At 46.2% G+C, this 21,091-nt stretch overlaps 1 protein-coding gene across 1 annotated transcript in view; it reads left to right on the forward strand.

The window, feature by feature from the left end:
* The window catches only part of pde1a (phosphodiesterase 1A, calmodulin-dependent), a 386,725-nt gene that overhangs the window by 295,961 nt on the left and 69,673 nt on the right, over positions 1-21,091 (forward strand). The window contains exons 7-10 of the mRNA XM_085985945.1: positions 10,852-10,952; positions 15,617-15,742; positions 17,356-17,457; positions 17,585-17,705. Of these exons, the coding sequence (XP_085842071.1) occupies positions 10,852-10,952; positions 15,617-15,742; positions 17,356-17,457; positions 17,585-17,705 (450 nt within the window). The remainder of the gene's footprint in view (positions 1-10,851; positions 10,953-15,616; positions 15,743-17,355; positions 17,458-17,584; positions 17,706-21,091) is intronic.

Here is a 21,091-nt window from a genome sequence, read left to right on the forward strand (position 1 = left end):
ACCTCTCTGTAATTTCCCCGCAAATTTGGTCCTCTATATTCTTCCCACTAGTTGATGCCCTATAGAATACGCCTAGTAGTGTAATGACACCTCTATTGTTCCTTAACTCTAAGCAAATAGATTCTGTCTTTGACCCCTCCAGGACATCCTCTCTCTCCAGCACTGTAATATTCTCCTTAATCAACACTGCCACCCCGCCTCCTTTCTTTCTTTCCCTATCTTTCCTGAACACCTTATATTCAGTAATATTTAATACCCAATCCTGCCCTTTTTTGAGCCAGATCTCAGTTATCACCATGACATCATATTTCCATGTGGTTATTTGCACCTGCAGCTCACCAACCTTATTTACTAGGCTTCGTGTATTTACACACATGCACTGTAAACCTATCTTAGACCTTCTTGTATTCTCTCTTAGTCTGACCCCACCTAATACTATACTATTTCAGTGGCCTACTCCTGCTCCTATTTCTTATGTTCTTATTTCTTACTCGAGTGCTGTCTTCTCTCCCAATCCTTTGTGAACCTTTAAAACAGACTTTCCAAAGTCAGACTGGCCTAGAAATTCAGTTGTTAGCGCCAGCCGCTAACGCCTTAAGAGGGCGAGAAGTGGGGCGCGAAGCGGCTAGCGCCCGGGCGTGGCGCGATCTGCACCTCTCGCAAACTTGAGTCAAGAATTAGCGGCGGCGCAAAACCGCAGTGCCCGCTCAGCTGCGCGCGCAGATCCTGACATCATTTCATGGTGCAACGCCCTTGGTGCTCCCTGAACCGGAACTTCAGTGGCGCCCCCCTTTGCGCCTGGCGCTCCCAGCGACTGGTTGAGTGGAATGGTTCCCAGTCGCTGGGGGGGCGCTATTTAAAGGGGACTCTTCCTGCATTCTTTGTGGCAGCCATTTTGTTCCACTTCTTCTGTGTGAGAGTGAGAGATTTGGAGAGAGACAAAGAGAGAGAGCTTTCTGCTTTGACTCATCGCTCGCACAGGTACTTCTGGCTTCAGGCCAGAGCTTTGCAGTTGGATTTATTTCTCAGTGCCATAGCCTTGAGTGGCCACATATAATGGGGGCTGCAATGGGCGGAAACGTTGGGTTTCTGCATTGCATTGAAAGGGCTAAGAGACGCCGAGAGAGAGTGCCAATCATGGCCAGATGGAAAAGGGCCAACAGGCGTCGGCACAGGAGGCCTTACCCTCCCAGGGTATATCGACAGCACTTCTCTTACCTCAACATGCCTGAGGAGCAGTGCATTCGGAGGCTTCGATTCAGAAGGGAGGTGGTCACGGAGATCTGCCGCCTACTTCAGAGAGATCTGCAGCCTCAGCTGAGGAGCAGGACGTCTCTGTCGGTGGCGGTGAAGGTGACAGTGGCTCTCAACTTCTATGCCACCGGCTCCTTCCAATCCGCTACTGGGGACATTGCCAATATCTCCCAGTTCGCGGTGCATTGCTGCATCCGCCAGGTCACGAATGCCCTCTTCAGAAGGAGACATCAGTACATTTCCTTCCCCATGACCCCCGGACAAGCAGCAAGAGCGTGCAATGGGATTTGCAAGAATAGCGGGCTTCCCCATGGTCCAGGGCGCCATTGACTGCATGCATGTGGCTTTGCGGGCGCCTCTAGAGAATGCCGAGGATTACCGCAACCGGAAGGGCTACCATTCGCTGAACGTGCAGTTGGTTTGTGACCACAGGCAGCTCATACTAGCTGTGAATGCCCGCTTTCCAGGCAGCAGCCACGACGCCTTCATCCTGCGCCAGACTTCTGTGGCAGACATTTTCGAAGCCCCGGCTCACCCAGAAGGCTGGCTTCTCGGGGACAAGGGCTATCCTTTGTGCACCTGGCTGATGACCCCACTCCGTGCGCCCACCACCCCTGCTGAAGAACGATACAATGACAGCCATCAAGCGACCAGGAACATCATTGAGCACACAATCGGCGTGCTGAAGCAACGGTTCCGCTGTCTGGACCATTCTGGGGGAGCCCTACAGTACTCGCCTGAGCGAGTCTCCCATTTCGTTGTAGTGTGCTGCATGCTGCACAACCTGGCTATCCTCAGGACTCAGCCACTGCCAGCAGACATTGGAGGACCACCAGAGGAGGAGGAGGAGCACCAAGACGGGAGGGAGGCACAAAGTGCAAGGGCCATCCATCAGCGACTTATTGCAAGTCGGTTCTAGGCCCCCTCTCAGGGAATGGCTTGTGCCATTGAAAGAACATAAATGGAGCCGCTCCGCAAACCCTGAGGCGGTCAAGGCAACAAATAGTTCAAAGTGCAAACATGGACAATCTGAATAAAGACAATTTTTTATTTAACAAACTCTGTGCCCTTCCCGCATGACAAACAAATACAGAGAAACCCCCCAAAAAACAGTCAGACACATAACTGGCTCTCACAACCTGGAGAAAATGAACAAAACAGTGAAACAAAAATGACCATGATCCTCGGCCTTCATTAAAAACAAACACAACATCCTCGGCCTTCATAAAAAAGTAACACAACATCCTCGGCCTTCATGAAAAAGTAACACAACATTCTCGGCCTTCATAAAAAAGTAACACAACATTCTCGGCCTTCATAAAAAACTCAACATTTTGCCACACCTCCTACTTTTTGGCCTGCGAGGCTGATCCACCTCGCTTGCACGATTGGCCCCTTCCCGCCCTGCAGCTCCTCCTCAATGGGACCCCAGTGGCTGCAGCAAGGCTGGGGGAAGGCTGCTGAGGGTCAGAAAGTGAGTCGGCAGATACCCTTGGGGGACGGCCTGGACCAGCTCTGGGCCTGGAGGGCCCGGCTGCTGACTGCTCCAACTCTGCTGTGGCGGCAGCAGTCTGTCCTATGGGTGGTGGCAGCTGCAGTGGAGGAGTGACAGTGTTGGCAGCAGGAATGCTGCCAACCTGACAGAGCACAGGCACTCCCTGGTCGGCCGAGACACTGGCACTCGCACGGGCCAGCACTGAAGCATGCGCAGCAATCTACTGAAGCACAGACTGCTGGGCTGCTGCGGCGCAGCAAGTGCCCCGGCGATTCCTGGCCGATCCAGCGAGGGTGGCAGCAGTTAGTGCCCTTGTGGCACTGATCTGTGTCTGCAACAGACCAGCCAGTGAATGCATGGCACGACTAAGCACTTGGCTGGAAGCCGCATGTGATGCAGCGAAGTCCTGCTGACTTCTGGCCTGTGATGCAGCAAATTCCTGCAGACTCCTGGCCTGTGCTGCCCCGAATCCCTGCACACTCCAGTGACTCTATGCAGTCAGGCATCCTTGCCACTGCAGCCATGAGCTCAATGTGCCTGCGCTCAGCCTGGGCGCCCATTTCACCAAGGAGCTGCACCTCCTCTGCGCTCACTGTAGCAGGACTGGAGGCCAAACTCACCCTCCGGGAAGAAGGCCGCCGAGCTTCCCTACCCCTCCCATGTTGCTGCAGCCCACTGGGCCCCGGAGCTTCACCGTCATCAGACCCTTCCCCCCTGCTCCCCTCCAGGGAAGACGTGTCCCCATCATGGCCATGGGCTGCCTCGGCTGAGGGTGGCACTGATGGGCCGGCTTCCTCTTCCTCCTCCTCGCCTTCCGATTCACTCACAGTGCCAGCATGAGGGCCTGCCTCCTCACCTGGCGATTCAGCATCTGAAAGCAGGGAGGTTTTGAAGGGTCAAACCCGAAACGTCAACTCAAATTTCTCTCCACGGATGTTGCCTGACTTGCTGAGTTTTTCCAGCATTTTCTGTTGTTATTTCAGGCACAAGAGTTGCTTTAGAGTGAGGACAGGGCGGCAGCGAGGGAGGCATGAGTGCTGCAATGCACTGCATTGGTTCGAGAGTGGCAAAGGATGCTGGTGTGAGGCACAAGTGGAAAGAGAGAGGTCAAAAAGGTGATGACCTTACCATTGCTGTCCAGAACAGGGTCGGCATCTCCAGTGGCGACGGGGCCAATCAGCCGGTCTCCCATAATCCGCTCCACTCGTTGCTGCAGGTCGCTGAGGTCTTTAAGTTCAGGACGGCCTCCCCCGGTCCGTAGCTGCTGCCTGCGATTGTGGGCCAGCTTGCCCTGCAAGAGAAAGGACGGGCTCTGAGTACAGTGTGAAGCCCTGATCTTGCCTGCACTGCCGCCCATGGTGGAATAGCCCTGACAGTGTCAAGCCCTCATCTTGCCTGCACTGCCTCCCATGGTGGAATAGCCCTGACAGTGTGTAAAGTGGTGAATGTGCATGTGATTTTCATGAGAGTCTCATAGGTCTTGGATGAGGGCTGGGTATTGGGGCTTTCAGGACCCTTTGGCCAGAAAGTGAGGTACACATGCAGGGATGAAGAGGATACTGGAAAGGGTACTCACCCTGACAACCCAAGTGAGGTCGTTGAACTTCTTTCTGCATTGCGTGGGTGTCCTGGGGACCATGCTGCTGGAGGTCACTCTGTTTGCCATCTCCCTCCAAGCTTTCCTGTATTCGCTGGGCAGCGGCCTCCTGCCACTGTCAGTGAATAGGGTAGGTCGCCGGCGCTCCACTGCGCCAACCAGAACCTTCTGGGCACCCTCACTAAAGCGCTGCGCTCGCTCCCTGGCCTTCTCCATGGTCGTGGGCATTGAGATGTTGAAGCAGGTCTGTCTCGGCCTAGATTCAGGGCTGCAGTGTGCAGGACGTGGCAGCAAAACAAATCGACCCTCCCCCTTTAAGAGCTGACCAGCGCCAGCATGTCTGCCTGCAGTCTATAATTCGCCGCACCTGCGCTGTGCCCGCCCTCGCTGGTAGCGCCTCGGCTCGCCGGCTTAGCGCCTTATGATAGTCGTGCACCGCCTGCTTTAGCGCAGCAGCAACCTCTTGGGGCGATGCAACTCAATTTCGGCGAAGGTGGCGCTAAATTTAGCGAACGCCCGGCTATAGCGCCCCAAATGTGGAGATACCGAGGCCTAGAAATTCAGTTGGCTGCGCCAGCTGTTAGCGCCTTAGGAGGAGTAGATCTCGAGCGCTAGGCGCTTAGCGCCCGGGCGCAGCGCGATCTGTGCCTCGCCCCAACTTCAGTAGACATTTAGCGCCGGCGCAAAGTCTTTGCGCGCGCTCAGCTGCGCGCGCAGATCATGACGTCATTTCGTCGTGCAACGCCCTTTGTGCGCCTGTAAAGTCTGTAGGTATTATGGCGAATTAATACACAGACTACAAGAGTAACTTTAACAGGACTTTACTATTCGAAGGTCAGGGCGAATCTGCCCAATAAATCCTGACACAGCACTTATATACCGGTGTGGTCACCGTCGGTATTACAGTATACAGCAGCCAAGATCAAATAGTGCCACACCTAAAATAGTTCTCTTAAAGGGGGACGGTTACATACAATAGTTCTCTTAAAGGTAGAACAGTTACATACACTACAATCCTCCCTTTTTAGCTTACAACATACTTATTCCCCATTAAACATAACATATATTCACTTCATGTAAAAACAGTTCACAGATATAGTCTCTGCGGAAAACAGTTCACAGATTTAGTCTCTGCGGAAAACAGTTCACAGATTCAGTCTCTGCGGGAAACAGTTCACAGATTCAGTCTCTGTGGAGGCGTCTCCTGTGCTTCTTGACTCGGTCCGGACAACGCCTCCGTGGTGTAGCAGTTCCTTGTGGTGTATTCGGTTCACGTTGCTGGAGTGACTCATCCAATAGTCCTTCCCTAACTTAACAGCTTGAACTTCCATCACTTCTGAACCAGCATTGTTGACTTTTACAACAGCTAGATTGCCTTGGGAAGTTTCTCTACTTCCCAACTGATTTGGCTCCGTTCGGAGGGACCACGTGCGTGATCTGGTAGAGGTGATAATGGTTCAGATGGTCATCGTCTTCTGCTTCGTCTTTTCCTTTTCTGCTTCCTGGAGACTCTCTGGGCTCCACTGTCAGCTGCCAGCTGCATGCACAGTTCCTCCCTCTCATCCTCCTTTTCCCGTAGTAGCGCCACCATCTCCCGATGTTCCTTAGACTTTAGGTGATGCATCATGGTTTCGGCACTTTGGGAGTTTTCAGCACAAGCTGGGCAGACCAGGTCATCGTAATATTCAGTGTCGCTCAACAGGTCATGGTAATATTCAGTGTCGTCCTGAGCTAGACCAGCGAGAGGGTCTTCTATTTCCTCCTTACCCAGCTGGACGTTAGCCAACTTTTGTTCCAAATCCAGACATCTTTCCTGAAGAGACTTCTTCATGCGTTCAGCTTCATCCCGCTTTTCCTGGGCTTCCTGCAAGTCTTTTACTAATGACCTCATTTGTGATTTCAATACTTCAACTTCATTCGGAGATTGATTGATCGGACTATTCAATCCTTCTACTGAAGTAGCTGTTTCAGCATTCCGTTGTTCTACATTGACGCGAGTCAGCATACTTTTGGCATCCAAGGGCTGCTCTGCTGCAGTCTTCTCAGTCTGTGTTGCCACCTCAGCTATTTCAATAACTTTTGAGAGCTCCGAACCCCTTTTCTTTGAAGATTGAGGCTCGTGTTCCAGTTTTTTCCATTTTAGAGTCTTGTCCCTCAGCATATGAAGGAGTTGGCTGACTGTTAATTCTTCTGCCATCATCCGTTTCCCATTAGCTGCAGGGCTGTTTATAACCTTGCCTTGGGGCTCCTTTGCTGTTTCTACTTCGCCATCATCCGCAGCCTCCACCATTCGAATTTCCACAATTGAATCGTCCGGTGATGCTGCACCCAACTCCAGTAGGAGCTCGGAAGTCATGTCAACCAACTCAGCCTTTTCTGCCTGCAACCTGCTAACAAGCGCCTTCAGTTGCTGAACATCATGTTCCACCAGATTAGAGCACGCACCTTCAGAACCCGAATCAGCTTTGATTCGTTTGGCCTCCTCGCGCAGACGGTTTGTGTGCTCCTGCTCCCTTTTCTCCCTCAGCTGCTTCTGTTGTCTTTCCAGATTCTCCCATTCGGTGTCCAAGAACTTTTGCATTGCTTTCATCTCTTGCTCGAGACGGCAACTCAATTGTTCTAATTGCTGTCGTAATTTGCAATGGAGTTGAGTTCGAGCTCGGTGTTCCTCAGTAATGTATATGTCTGTAACCTGGACAGACTCAGAATTCGCTGTCAAACTATGTTGTTGTTCAGTGGAATTCTGTTCTGCAACTTTGTTCTCCTCTGGAGCATAAGCATTTATGCACGCCTTCGTTTTTCCAACCTTAGTCAGCAAGTCCATTTTAGACTTGTCTTTCGTACTTGGGCTGGTCTTATCGTCATCCGTTTCAGAGTCTGAGCTGATTGGCTGCACCGAGTCCTCACTCGTTATTGCTTTTAGGTAGTGCCATTCCATGTTTATTTTCTTGATCCACTCCCGTCCTAGAAGTGGTGGTCCTCCCTCAGGTAGTACATATAAATCCATTCCTGGGTGTTCTTTGCCCCTGTCTCTCACCTTGACTCTTATCTTTCCCATGGGGTATACTTTATGCCCCGTATATGTCTGCAATACAAACTTAGTATCTCTCAAGGGTATATGTGGGAATAGCCGGTTGTAATCCTTTCGATTTATGACTGATAGGGCTGATCCTGTGTCCAATTCCATTTTCACTCGGACTCCGGCTATTTTTAGCATGACCCATATAGTTTGTAGGTCAGTTTCTTTACTCACATTGTGAATTCTCAGACTACCCAGTTCCTGGCCGTTTGGGTCTGAATCCGAATTCTGTTCATCTGAACTCTTCTCAGCCACCTTGTGTACCTTGTTGTACTTTTCCTGCGGTGACTTTTTGTTGTTGTTGTTGGTCTTCTTCCCTGACCGGCATACCTTAGCTATGTGACCAAGCTTGCCACATTTTCTACATTCCTGGTTTTTAAACCAGCATTGGTTCTGGTCGTGTGTTGTCTTCCCACAACGATAACATTTCGATGTACCCGAAGTAATTTGATCCAAACTGAGTACCGCTGCCTTCAGCTGCATTTCCGCTGTGCCTCTCGCTGCGGCTTCATGCGATGCTGCAATAAGGACAGCCCTATCAAGTGTAAGATCGTTTTCTTCGAGCAGACGCTTTTGTGTTCCTTCCTTCGACAACCCGCACACGAACTTGTCTCTCAATGCCTCTGTCAGATTTTCCCCAAACTGGCAGTATTTCGCTAGTCTACGCAGTTCGACCAAGTATTCCGCGTTGCTTTCCTCTTTCCGTTGTGTTCTCGCATAGAATTTGAATCGTTCCGCCAACATCAGTGGTGTGGGGTTCAAATGATCCTTCAGGGCAGTAACAATATTAGCGAAAGTCTGATCCGCCGGTTTAGCTGGTGATAGAAGATGCTTCAATAGCCCGTATGTCTTGGCCCCCATTGCGTTTAATAAGGTGAGAGCTTTATCATCATCTGCTATTTTATTGGCCTCACAATATATCTCAATACGTTCTACGTACGTGGCCCAATCTTCCACCTCGGAATCGAAGTTGTTGATGTTACCATGCTTAGGCATCTTCACTATCTCTCACTATCTTTCTGCGAAACAACAACGAATTTGTTCGTTAACTTTTTTTTTCCAAAATGGCGGTTTCCCGCGCTTGTCTTCTTCCCCGCCTACTGGCAAAATGACGGTTTCCCGCGCTTGTCTTCCCCTGGCGGGAGGGTAAGCTTTTTCCCTCGGGCGACGACCGCTGGCTTTCGGGGTTCGCAGCCTGCGCGTCGGCTTCAGTGCGTTCTTTGTTCCCTTTTCTCGGCAGGGCAACTGGCGCTGGGGACAACCCATTGACGGCGAACAGTTCCAGCCGCGGGCTGGATCTCGCTCAGTCTCCCTCGCTCGGGCTCTGTTGTTCCCTTTTCTCGGCAGGGCAACCGGCGCTGGGTACAACCCGTTGACGGCGAACAGTTCCAGCCGCGGGCTGGATCTCGCTCAGTCTCCCTCGCTCGGGCTCTGTCTCTCCCGCTCGCTTGGGCTCTGTCTCTCCCTCAGCGGCTTCCAATCGCGCCTCCCAGCCCTCTCGCAGTCCGGTGCTTTCCTCCCCGGCTGCGGCTGAGTTCTCCGCGATTTATTTATTTTTATATCTTCCCGCGCCTTACGATTCCGGTCGCAGCGCTTCGTGGCCTCGGTCGCTGCCCGGCCTCTTTCACTCCAATCGCGCCTCCCAGCCCTCTCGCAGTCCGGTGCTTTCCTCCCCGGCTGCGGCTGAGTTCACTGCGGTTTATTTATTTTTATATCTTCCCGCGCCTTACGATCCCAGTCGCAGCGCCTCGTTGCCTCGGTAGCTGCCCGGCCTTTTTCGCCAGTCGCGGTCTAGCTGTCTCACGACGCCGTTGCGTCTCCCAGCCCGCTTGTACCGCGGCTTCCGTGCTCCACGCTGCCCCAGTCTCAGCGCCTCTGGGCCCGACTTCTGTCCGGCTCCATTCCCCCGACCGTGGTCGAGTTCACCGCCCTTATCCTCCGGTTATTTTTTTATTTTCCCTTTACTCACAGTCACTGTGGCCGACTTGCTTCTCGTGCTGATCGGCTCACTCACCACCGTGGCAGAAGGGACAATCAGTGCCTGTTGCTGATGGAAGGCTTCGTGTCTGAATTCTTCCTTCTCCCTTGCTCTGCAGACTCGAGTTTTCTCTCAGCAGAACGACGAGGGCGGGTGCCTCTTCTCGACGCTCGTTAACTGCTTCGGAAGTATTGTTGCCGCAGGGTAAGATCGAACTCGTCGCCACTGTAAAGTCTGTAGGTATTATGGCGAATTAATACACAGACTACAAGAGTAACTTTAACAGGACTTTACTATTCGAAGGTCAGGGCGAATCTGCCCAATAAATCCTGACACAGCACTTATATACCGGTGTGGTCACCGTCGGTATTACAGTATACAGCAGCCAAGATCAAATAGTGCCACACCTAAAATAGTTCTCTTAAAGGGGGACGGTTACATACAATAGTTCTCTTAAAGGTAGAACAGTTACATACACTACAGCGCCCGGAACCGGAACTTCACTCGCGCCGCCCCATTGTGCGCCGGGTGGCCCTAACGACTGTTGAGTGGAACGTTGTTCAGCCGATGCGGGCCACGGGGAGCGCAAATTAAAGGGCACTTCCCCTGCACTAGAAACGGCAGCCGTGTTGCAACACTCCATTTTGTGAGAGACGGATCGTCTGGTTGGAGGAGGAGGAGGAGGAGGAGCTGAATTTCTAGGCCACTGTGTTTTAATTTTCAGAAATATATTGTTACAAGTATTTTAGATTTATTGAAATGAAGAGTCTTCTTCCTTCCTATTATCAGGCATACAGACACCCATTCCATTTTCTCAAAAGATCTCGAATCGCAAGCAAAATAAAAATCTGTTCAAAATTGGAGATTTGTATATTATGAATTATTAAGCTGTATAAAGCTGAGGCTACTCAGGGTCAACAGTGCAGCTCAAGCACTGCGCCGTCGGTACCTGGGGACAGGTGGTCTGACTTCACCAGATAAAGCAAGGTCAGACCATTTGCATAATTTCCTGGCGCTCCTTCTACATCTCCCATGACAATCCAGGAACATCTGGGCAGCCCATTTTGCTGTAGCACTTGCCCGATGGATGGGGAGGGGCACTGGGCAGGCAAGGGCAGGAAGTGCCCAATTTTTATTTTTAGATGTTACCATGACCTCCCATCCAGCGCTAGTTCCAAATGCGGTCAAGGCGCTGCTCAGACAATTCCATGGCATTATGGGATGGGCACTTCATTTAAATAGAACTTGGTTGTGAGCAGCTTGTGCTGTGGCTCCCAGCCCGATTTGTGCTCATCATCTGAACTGGGACATGCTGAGTGTCTCGGACGTCTTTAAAGCCTTCATGCCCGATTTTCTGTAGCTAATCGTGTCACGCCTTCTCATCTGAGTTGAGTAAGTCAAAAGTATTGTTCTCAGCAGTTTCCCGAATTGCAACCTTTCTGTTACAGCACTGGTTTACAGAACTGGAAATTCTAGCCATGCTCTTTGCAGCTGCCATTCATGACTATGAGCATACAGGGACCACAAATAACTTCCACATTCAAACCAGGTAGGAAGCAATATCACAAAGAGTCATTTAAAAGTGTGTGTCATTGTACTTCAGTAAAATTCTTTTCAGTGTGGGTATCTTAGTAATAAAAATGGTGTAACTTTCTACATTTATTAATTGGGTGACACTAGATCAGAGGGTTGAAATTTCGCCTTGGGCGGTTGTGCTAAGTGGGTGATATTGGATTGGCTTCCTTTTATACACCTCGTTAGATATTCACTTCTATTGAAGTCAGTGGAACTGAATATCAGGTGGGGAGTCTAACAGGCGGCTGATCCGATACCATCCACTCTGCACTACTGCCCAAGAAAAATCTCTACCACAATGTCTTCAATAATCAGAGCTCGCAATACATCAGGAGATGGTATATTTTTAGCTGTTGTCTTTTACAAATGTTGCCATTGTTTTCACTACAATATTCCAGTCATTATTTATACAATTTGTGGTGACATCTTGTTTCATTTTGATCATGTAAAAAAGATGTATGCTACATACTTCTGGAGACCTGCAAGAGTTACAAATGTCTTGACATTTTCAATGTATTAACATCTAAAGGAATTATGTTTTTAAAACAAAAATGAAATAAGCCTGTCCCCAAGCCTTTCTTCTGGAGTTTCTGGTCTAGAACTTGGGCCGTGCCCTGAAGCATGATCCCGGTGCAGCGCCAAACGAGGCCGGCGGCAGGCCCACAGAAAATAGGTCTGCCGGCCTCATTTGCCTATTACTGCTGAGCTACAGGTCACACCAAAGGCAGCTAGCAATGGCTCATGCTGCGGTTATGCGCAATAACATTTTGCAAAGGGGATCTCAAAGATGTGTTAGGCCCCCTATTTGTGTATGCAAAGGGACATATGTCAAGCCTTTACCAATATGGCAGGCAGTACATTTCCAGCCCAGAATGAACACAGGCACACCACCCGCCATATTGAACCCTTAGGCACCAGTTGTATGCCTGTAAAACGATCTGGTTCCAGGCCTCTGGTTTACTAGTCCAGTAACATAACCACTATGCTATCGTACCCATATATGTTTACACCTTTTTTTAAACTTCTCTGCTTGTCAGACTAATAGATACAAGTACCGGGCAATGTAACATTATTCAACCTTTGGCTTCCACTGTTGATATCAAGCATTCCTACCTCAGATGCAGTGTACAGCTCTTTCTATTGGAAGTCCGCAAACACTAACTCACTCTCTATTGTATCAGGGTTAATTTTCCCATGTCCTACACCAGCCATCCTTACAGTCTCTCTCAGTAATATAACAATGCTCTGGAAGCCTCACAGCTCAGTCACTCTGGGTGCAGCAGAAACATACTTCTTCACATTACCAAGTTTGGCCGGATGGGAAAACTAAATTTATTAAGACAGAAACAGATTTGCAGCTACAGTAATCCATGAATCATGTTGAGTTCAAATAGCAATGAACATAATGGCCCTGAAATTAGGATCGGGAGCTTGCCGCGCGTGCAAGCCCCCGATGTGCACTTACCTGGCGCGCTGACATTTCAATCCTGGCCCGCATTGCATTTCCTCTCACTGGCCCGCTTGAGGTCCTGCCGCGCTGTGCGTGCGTGACCCAACGGCGTACTTAGTGCGATGAGCCAGCTGGGATCACGTGAGCACAGGGCAACCAATGGGAGGTTGCAAAAGTTCATTCATGAGTTTGATAGTGAGAGCTGTCAAACTCATGAAAACTCCTGGCCCCAAAACACTACTTAAACTTGAAAGAAAATTTAAAAAAACATTGCACTACTTAAATGAACCATAAATAACTGTAAAAAACTATTTTAAACAATAATTTTAAAATTTGAAAAAAATTATTATATAAAAAATCGGGGCTAAAACTAAACTTACCTTATTGTAACTTCTTTAAAAATAATAAACCTGTGGAAAAACATTTATAAATTGTATTAATAGACCACTTACCTGTAAAACTAAGTACTTACGTGTGGTTTTTCAATGCGTAAAAACCGGAGGCCTTTACACATGCGCAACTCTCTAAAAATAAAGGAAATCCAAGTCGCACGCGCTGCCTGTGTAGTCGCACGCGTTCAGCCTCTTAACCCCTTGGGTCAGAGGAGAGGAAATGCCAGTTTTCCCCGCATGCGCTGTGCATGCTAAAAACCGGCAATTCCTCCGGGCACACGCGTGAGTACCCCGTCCATACTCACGTGTTGGGAGAGGAATTACTGGGCCATTAATGCCTGCTCACATACTTTGTTTAACCATTTTCACACTTTGTAATAGTACATTTCTTATTAATATTTATTGTCTATCCATACTGTCTCTGGGTGGCTTATAATGCAATGGTGGACATCCGATGTGCTGAAGTACATTTGGCTCCCACTTCATCTATTAACACAATGCTCATTGGTAATGGACACTGAAAGGAAGTTCCTAGTAACAAAATTTAAAAAATCCCTTTGCTGGTCCTCCACCCGACACCCCTCTCTGCTTGCTGTTACCTCCTCCTTTTCCCCCGGAAAACCTGCTGGTGCCCAACAAACAGCCAGCAGCTCTTAATTGGCTGCCAGCATATAGAATTAGGGCCTCGCCCCTCATGACATTTCTGGCACATCTCATAAATGATGCATCACAAAAATATTCAAAATGAGCTGACTTTGCATTGTCAGGTAAGGTCATCTCATTCACACTCAGGTGCCTGAACACACTAGCCTCAGAGAGTGCTCAGTCTTTAATTTCTGCCCAATTATTGTTCCCCAACCCCTTTCTCCCAAATTGTTCTAACTTGCACTAGTCCCACTAAACTCATCATTTATCTTGACTCTACTCTCTTTCACCTTGGCCATTCTCTACCCACTTATATCTATGATGACTCTTGTCATGCTCTCCGCCTCTTTGACAATTACAGGTTCCCTTGCACCAGTCAACTCCTTTTTACCATGGGTTTCCACTTCCTCTTCACCTTCATCATTCAATATAGTGGTCTCCTGCCCTCCTCTTCTTTCCTGAGCAGTATCTCGATCTACTACTAGCCTCTTCTACCACGTGGAACTTTATTTAACATTTAACTTCTCTTTTAACTTCATACACTTTCTGCGAATCAAAGCTGTCACTATGGGAACCTAAATGGGTTCCAGCTATGCTTATTATTTCATAGGATATATGAAACAGTTCTACTCTGGCCCATTGTCTGATCTCCTCTTGTTACACTGATAATTGTGGTGGTACTTATTGCTCTTATTCTGATCTGGAGAAGTTAATTGACTCTTTCCACCTCTTTCTCTTTTTCCAAGTCTGGGGGTGAGCTTAATACAGATATCCTTTACAAGCCCACTTACTTCCACAATTAGACTCTTGGCCTCCTTCCTGCAAAAACTCCACCCTTTTCTCTCAGTTTTTTGAATCTTTCATATCTGCCTTAGTAACTTCACTTTCAGCACCAGAGATTCTGAAACATGCTCCTTTTTTCTCTTTGGAGGCTTTACACTCATGGTGATTAGCAAGGCCTTTTCTACATCCGTCCTATTTCCCATGCCTCCACTCAGGCTTTTTTCTCTCCCCTCACAACAACAGGATCCCTCTTGCTCTAACATTCCATCTCACTGATCTGCATCTACCAGATCATCTCCCATCACTTCCACTATCTACAACCTCAATACCAAACATCTTCTCCTATCCTGTCCTCAGACTTCCGGATGATCTTTTCCAACTGTGATATTCACTCTCCCATCACCATCAATTCAGGCTGATATTTCCTTAGGCGTTTCCCATGTAACATCTGGCCTTTCTTCCCACTCTATTATCAGGCTCACAAGCATTTTGTCTTCCTAAGCCTTTTCCCTGTCTGACTGAAAGATCTTTGTATGTCATTCAACATTTTTACTGCTTTTCATTTTGACTCCCAAGCTATTAGATTCATTAGTTGCTTCTTTTTATTAGTAGTTAGTGTATTCGACTGATGATCTTTATCTCTTGTTCTTCCCTCGTCTCTTTGTTTTGTCCAGTGTTGTTAAGGGAGTTGCCTACCTCCCCTTTTCAGTTTTGTCCAAACAGTATCTTATCCAATCAGTAATTTTGTTTAGGACCCTTGCGGCCAGGGAGGAGAGGAGACTTTTACTCCATAAGTCAAGGCTGTATTCAAATCCTGTGGTAACTGATGCACCACCAGTCTGCTGTGAGACATGATCAAATATTACATCTGTAATTATGCAGTGACTCAACCCTCATGACCAAAAGAAGCTTAATGCTACATACTGAACTGCTCCGGCTTCATCAATATTTGGTTATGTTGCTAACTTACATTATAGACTATCTGTAAAGATGCCTGTTAAAGTTCTTGGATACAATCAGATTGACATTAGTGCCCTGTCTTCCAGATGGCTTTATAGAATGATATCATTTAATATTTTGACTTCAAAATTACACCATGGTATATTAAACTATGATCACTTAGTATATTTATCTGAAATTTCTCTCTGTGCTATTTTAATGAAGGTGTTAACTCATTTATATTATCTTAAATGGGGTAATGCCTCCACTAAAATAAAGAACAAGGAATGTCCGATGAATGCGCTCAGTATATTTTTACCCCATGGCGTAATTTCAGTGCCTTCATTTTTAATCTACATTTTTGTAGCCACTTTATCATAGAACAAAATATTTAATATAAATTATTATATTTCATTCATTTATTAACAGGTCAGGTGTAGCTATTTTATACAACGATCGTTCTGTTCTTGAAAACTATCATGTGAGTGCTGCCTACCGATTAATGCAAGAAGAAGAAATGAATATCATGAGTAATTTATCTAAAGATGATTGGCGGTAAGATGTGACTCTTTGAGAATAAAAAATAGTATGAAAGACTACATTTCCAATTTTTCATTCTATATAAAGTGCTTTCTGAGACGTGATAAAACATTATACAAATGCAATTCTCTCTACTGTTTGGTGTTATAGTGTAATTATAGATTTGTTACAGAATTAGTTCAGTTATTCTTTATTAGATGTAGCCTCAAGCACATCTGCACTAGATTACCAGACAGCTGAAAGAAAGTGGCAGAGCAATATTTTGCACATGTGGAGTATGGGCTGTATTTTTTTTTTAAAAGTGGGGGGAAGAGTTCCATTAACTTAAGAGTCTTACTAGGTACTTCTCTGAATGTATTTATAGGTTAATAAACGACAAATCATGAGCAGCAATTGTAGTGACTTTTATTCATGAGCTATTAATGAAATCAGAATAATATTGCAGGGAGCAGTGTATTGAACATGATTTATACCAGGAGTTCTAACCTTATGTCTTTGTGGACTGTATAGGTGTTCATCATGGGGTCTTGAGGCCACTTATAAAGTTTACGTCCATGTTGCTATTCAGTTACATATTTCTCAAGTTGCTGCTACTAACAGAACTCAATGTTCTGAGCTACAAATAACGCACCAGTGAGGCAACAGCACTAAAATCAGCCCTTTCTAAACCTCCAGATCACAGCATTCTAAAAGTACAAGCCAGCAAATAAATATAAACCAAAATAGGAATGAACTGCCTGGGTTTCGAGGGTCAGATTGGCCGTGCTTAGCGGACAAACATGAACCTAGGGCTGTATGTTGGACATGCCTGAGTCGAAAAGGAATTCAGTATTCAGGAGGCCCAAACAACTTTTCAGGTTCGGGTTGAAGCTTGGGGTTTGGTTCCTTGGGAACAATGATGCAATCTTTTTTTAAAATAAAGAAAATGCTTACCTTTACCAACTATCGGTAAGGCCTCGCAAAACCTGGAGAAAGGAGGACTGGCAGGTACCCTGCATGCTTAGCCCACTTCTTGAAAGTAGCAATCAGGGTCCAACAAGCGTTGGATCCCGATTTGCATATTTGAACAGCCCCCTGCCTGTTTTGGGCGGGAGTGCTAGGCGCCCATTTAAAGGCCTACCTGAAAGTTGATTCAAGTGGTCAAATAGTTGCACAAGGTCCCCACCAGATTTTCAACTGCCAGTCACCTGTATTTCAGGCAAGAAATGGTCAGCCGGCAGCTGACAGTCTTCCACTTGAACTTTGTGTTTGTTTTGATTCTGGTGCAATAGGCACTGCTGTCATGTAAGGATTAAAGGATGGCTGCTCCTTAATATCGTTATAACTTAAACCGATTGACCAAAATAGCAGTAAAGTCACATTTTTCAACATAATAACAAGAATTAACCCTAAATACATTTGGCTTTAGTAAGAATATTCAGACAGGCTGGCATTTCAGCTGGTGAGCTGTACTTGAGGGTTGACAGTCCTTCAGTCGTGGGAACATTAGAAGTTCAGCACCTTTTTATATATTTTTCCATTCTTTTATTGTAGACATGGAAAGAAAGCTAGCAGCCAGATCTATTCCCGTATTTAGCATTATGAATCAGCTAGTTAGAGCATCATGTCATGTTTTATAAATCAAACAGGGAGCTGCGTTCATTGGTGATAGAGATGGTTTTATCGACCGACATGTCTTGTCATTTTCAACAAATCAAGACCATGAGAAATACTTTGCAGCAGCCTGAAGGGTGAGGCAATCTCCTTTTCTTGACAAATTCTTCTAAAAACAGCAAACTTTTAATTACGTAGCAAACAATATAATCCACTTGCAGTCCTTGAATGCAACAAGTCAGACATGTGCCCTTGATTTTTCAGGACTGACAAAGCTAAAGTTATGTCATTAATGCTGCATGCAGCCGATATAAGTCATCCTGCAAAATCCTGGCAACGGCACTACCGCTGGACAATGACATTAATGGAAGAATTCTTTAGACAGGTAAAGGCTTTTGATGTACTGTGAAACAACACATGCAATAGGAGCACTCTTTACTCAGTAAGTGTGGTATTGTAGAAACACCATTTTCTAAAGCTAGTGCCTTGTCATGTGAACATTGTACATCATTTAAGTAGGTATATTTTAATTAATAGTATTATTCCATTTTATGTACACTGTTCCTTGAACATTTTGAGTATTGGGCCCCGAGGTTCCACACCATATCCATGTATAAACAGGGCAAGTCACTTTTTTTTGGGTAGCCAACTGGAGCGAACCTATTCCTGCCAGTTTTGTGCTCCAAAATAGAAGCCCTGAATTCCCTCAAGTTTCCTGCTGTTACTCTCGCAATGCACTCTGGGTAAGTTAGAAAGAGAATTAGAAGGTGTAGTTGTTGCCAGGATCAGCTGAAACTGGCAGAAGAGAGGTGTTTGTGAACCTAAAGAGTGTGGAGGGTTTCGAATAGCAATTTCAGCAGCTGGGAATAACCTTTTACATTGTTTTTTATATGGCATTCTCCCTACACAGCCCTAGTCTGTTTTCTGCTTGATATTGAGATTAGCAGATTGAATATACTCAACGACTGAGCCTCCACAGCCCTCTGGGGTAGAGAATTCCAAAGATTCACAATCCTTTGAATGAAGAAATTTCTCCTCATCTCAGTCCTAAATGACCAACCCCTTATTCTGAGACTGTGACCCCTGGTTCTAGACTCCCCAGCCAGGGGAAACATCCTCCCTGCATCTACCCTGTCAAGCCCTGTAAGAATTTTGTACATTTCAATGAGATCACCTCTCCTAATTTCTAGGGAATATCGGCCGAGTCTACTCAATCTCTCCTCATTGCATAATTCCCTCATCCCAGGAATCAGCCTAGTGAACCTTCATTGCACTCCCTCTAAAGCAAGTATATCCTTCCTTAAGTAAGGAGACCAAAACTGTGCACAATACTCCAAGTGTGGTTTCACCAAGGCCCTATATAATTGCAGTAAGACTTAATTAATCTTATACTCCAATCCTTTTGTAATAAAGGCTAACATACCATTTGCTTTCCTAATTGCTTGCTGTACCTGCATGTTAACTTTCAGTGATTCGTGTACAAGGACACCCAGGTCCCTCTGAACACCAACATTTCCCAATCTCTCATCTCTGTAGTACCATGAGATAAATTTTAACTCTCTCCGCTCCATGGGAGCGGGATGTTAGAGCCCTGAAAATTGTGGAGATAAAATTACCGCCCTGTTCCTGCCTTTTTCCATGGGGCCTCCGCATGGGCGGCCAAGACGCCTGCCTGTTACAGGCTGGTGTCTAATTCTAATATGCTAATCAGGGTCCGATCATAGGTACCAGTGGGCATTCATGCTCTTCCTGGCCCTCAAAAATCTTGATAACTGCTATAAGTCAGTCCGCAAACCCCCACATTTGTTGCTGCTCCCTCCCCACCAACCCCCGTAGATAAAACTCCTGGCTCAACTCTGTGGTGATTTCCTGTTCATCACGGTCAATGATCTGGCTTGTTAGAACTGGTTCAATGCTTGCAGCTCACCGATTAAATGTAAATCGGGCCCAGCCATCAAAATGCCTTGGGCCTGTTGCCAAAAACATTGAGCAGATAGTGCGACCGCCCAGTGTCTCCCCGGAGTTAAAATTGTCCCCCATGTCTTTCACTGTAATTTACCAATCTTGTGAACAATGATGTAGTTTAATGATAACTTTACTCTGCATTTTCAGAATACAACGCCACTTAATAATAATCAATCGTATTATCTACAGGTGTACATTACTTAGCTGAATGTTGCCATGTATCTAGTTCACATCATCATTTCCTATTCTAAGCTGTAGTACATTCCATTATAGTGACATGAGGAGTAGTATTGTGGAATGATGACACAAGGTCATGGATGATGTAGTTCTGTTTCTTAACACCACTCTGAATGCCAGACATTAATTTGGCCAAAACACATGTTCTAAACACATTATTAATCACCTCAGGATTAACAATTAAAATCAACACAGATGGCTATTTATAACGTGTGAACATTTATCTAACAATAATTAAAATTAAATTAATAATTAAATTTTAATTGTAATTTTAAATTTCCATTTGTTTTAAATATTCATGTTAATGGCTTTGATTAGTTTTTGTGATTGGTCATGCAGCTATAGCTTGAGGTCTCCAAGAGAGATGTTAAAGGATAACCATATCACAGTATGGTATGGCAGCTGTAGCTACTATGACCGGAAAGCCCTGCAGCGGGTAGTCAAAACTGCCCAACGTATTACCGGCACCCGGCTACCGACCATAGAGCACATATACCAGAAACACTGTTTACGGAGGTCACGGACCATCATCAAAGACCCTACCCACCCCAGCCACAGTCTGTTCGCCCTCCTGCCATCTGGGAGACGCTACAGATGCATTCGCACCCGTACGACCAGATTTAGGAACAGCTTCTTTCCCAGGGCTGTCATCCTACTGAACTCCACAAATAAACTCTAAAGCCTGCACATCTGCCAATGCACTTTATTGTGTTTATGTTAATGTATTACAAGCCAAATGAATGTTGAATGTTTAAATGTCTTAATCTAAATGTACACTCTCAGGAGCCGCAAGCCTACATTTCGTTGTACTGCACTTGTGCACTAACAATGACAATAAAGTTGATTATTATTATTAGCTGGTGCCTTCTGACCCAGAACAAAGCCATATGATTGGAGGGAAGTGGTGTGATGATTTAGTGACAGTGGTAGTGCAATATAAGCCCAGTATGTTGTACTTGGTACAGAGTTAATGATCAGAAATCTGATCTCCAGAGCTTGGTCCACCAATTAACTATACGGTATACTTTCCCCTCTCCACTATTTTTAACAAAAAAGTAGACAGTGTTCCTCACTTTATATTCACATCAACTTTTTCCACTTAAAATAGCAACTGCAAGAAAATACAACTAACATTTCTTATCCTGATCTGGTTTTAATGGCAGAGTATTACATATATTATTAACCATCCAGTTAAAAATAGATGAAATCACAGCAGCTAAAAATGTCATTTATTCTCCACCCACCCAGTCAGCACAATGGGAGGGGAGAAACTGATATAATCACCTAGCGCTTTCGATTACAATTTCATCTTGTCCAGCTAATGTGCCCGTACAACTTTTCACTGTGTAGACTTTCAAACCGTTATATTTAATATTGGTCTTCATATCCTGTCCTCGCAATAAAGGCATGTTATTATTTATTTCTAATCAAGTTGGTGCCACCATGGCTTTGGTGCCAGGGCTGAATGCACAGGAAATAATGGAAAGTCTTTCCCTCTCAGCCCTCTGCCCCACCAAACACACATGCAGATCAACATTCGTTATCATTATCTGTTCTTCATTTTAAAAA

The sequence above is a fragment of the Somniosus microcephalus genome, chromosome 4 (genome assembly GCF_052327205.1).
Source record: "Somniosus microcephalus isolate GS21.2 chromosome 4, FLI_Smic_1.0, whole genome shotgun sequence".
Classification (NCBI taxonomy): domain Eukaryota; kingdom Metazoa; phylum Chordata; class Chondrichthyes; order Squaliformes; family Somniosidae; genus Somniosus; species Somniosus microcephalus.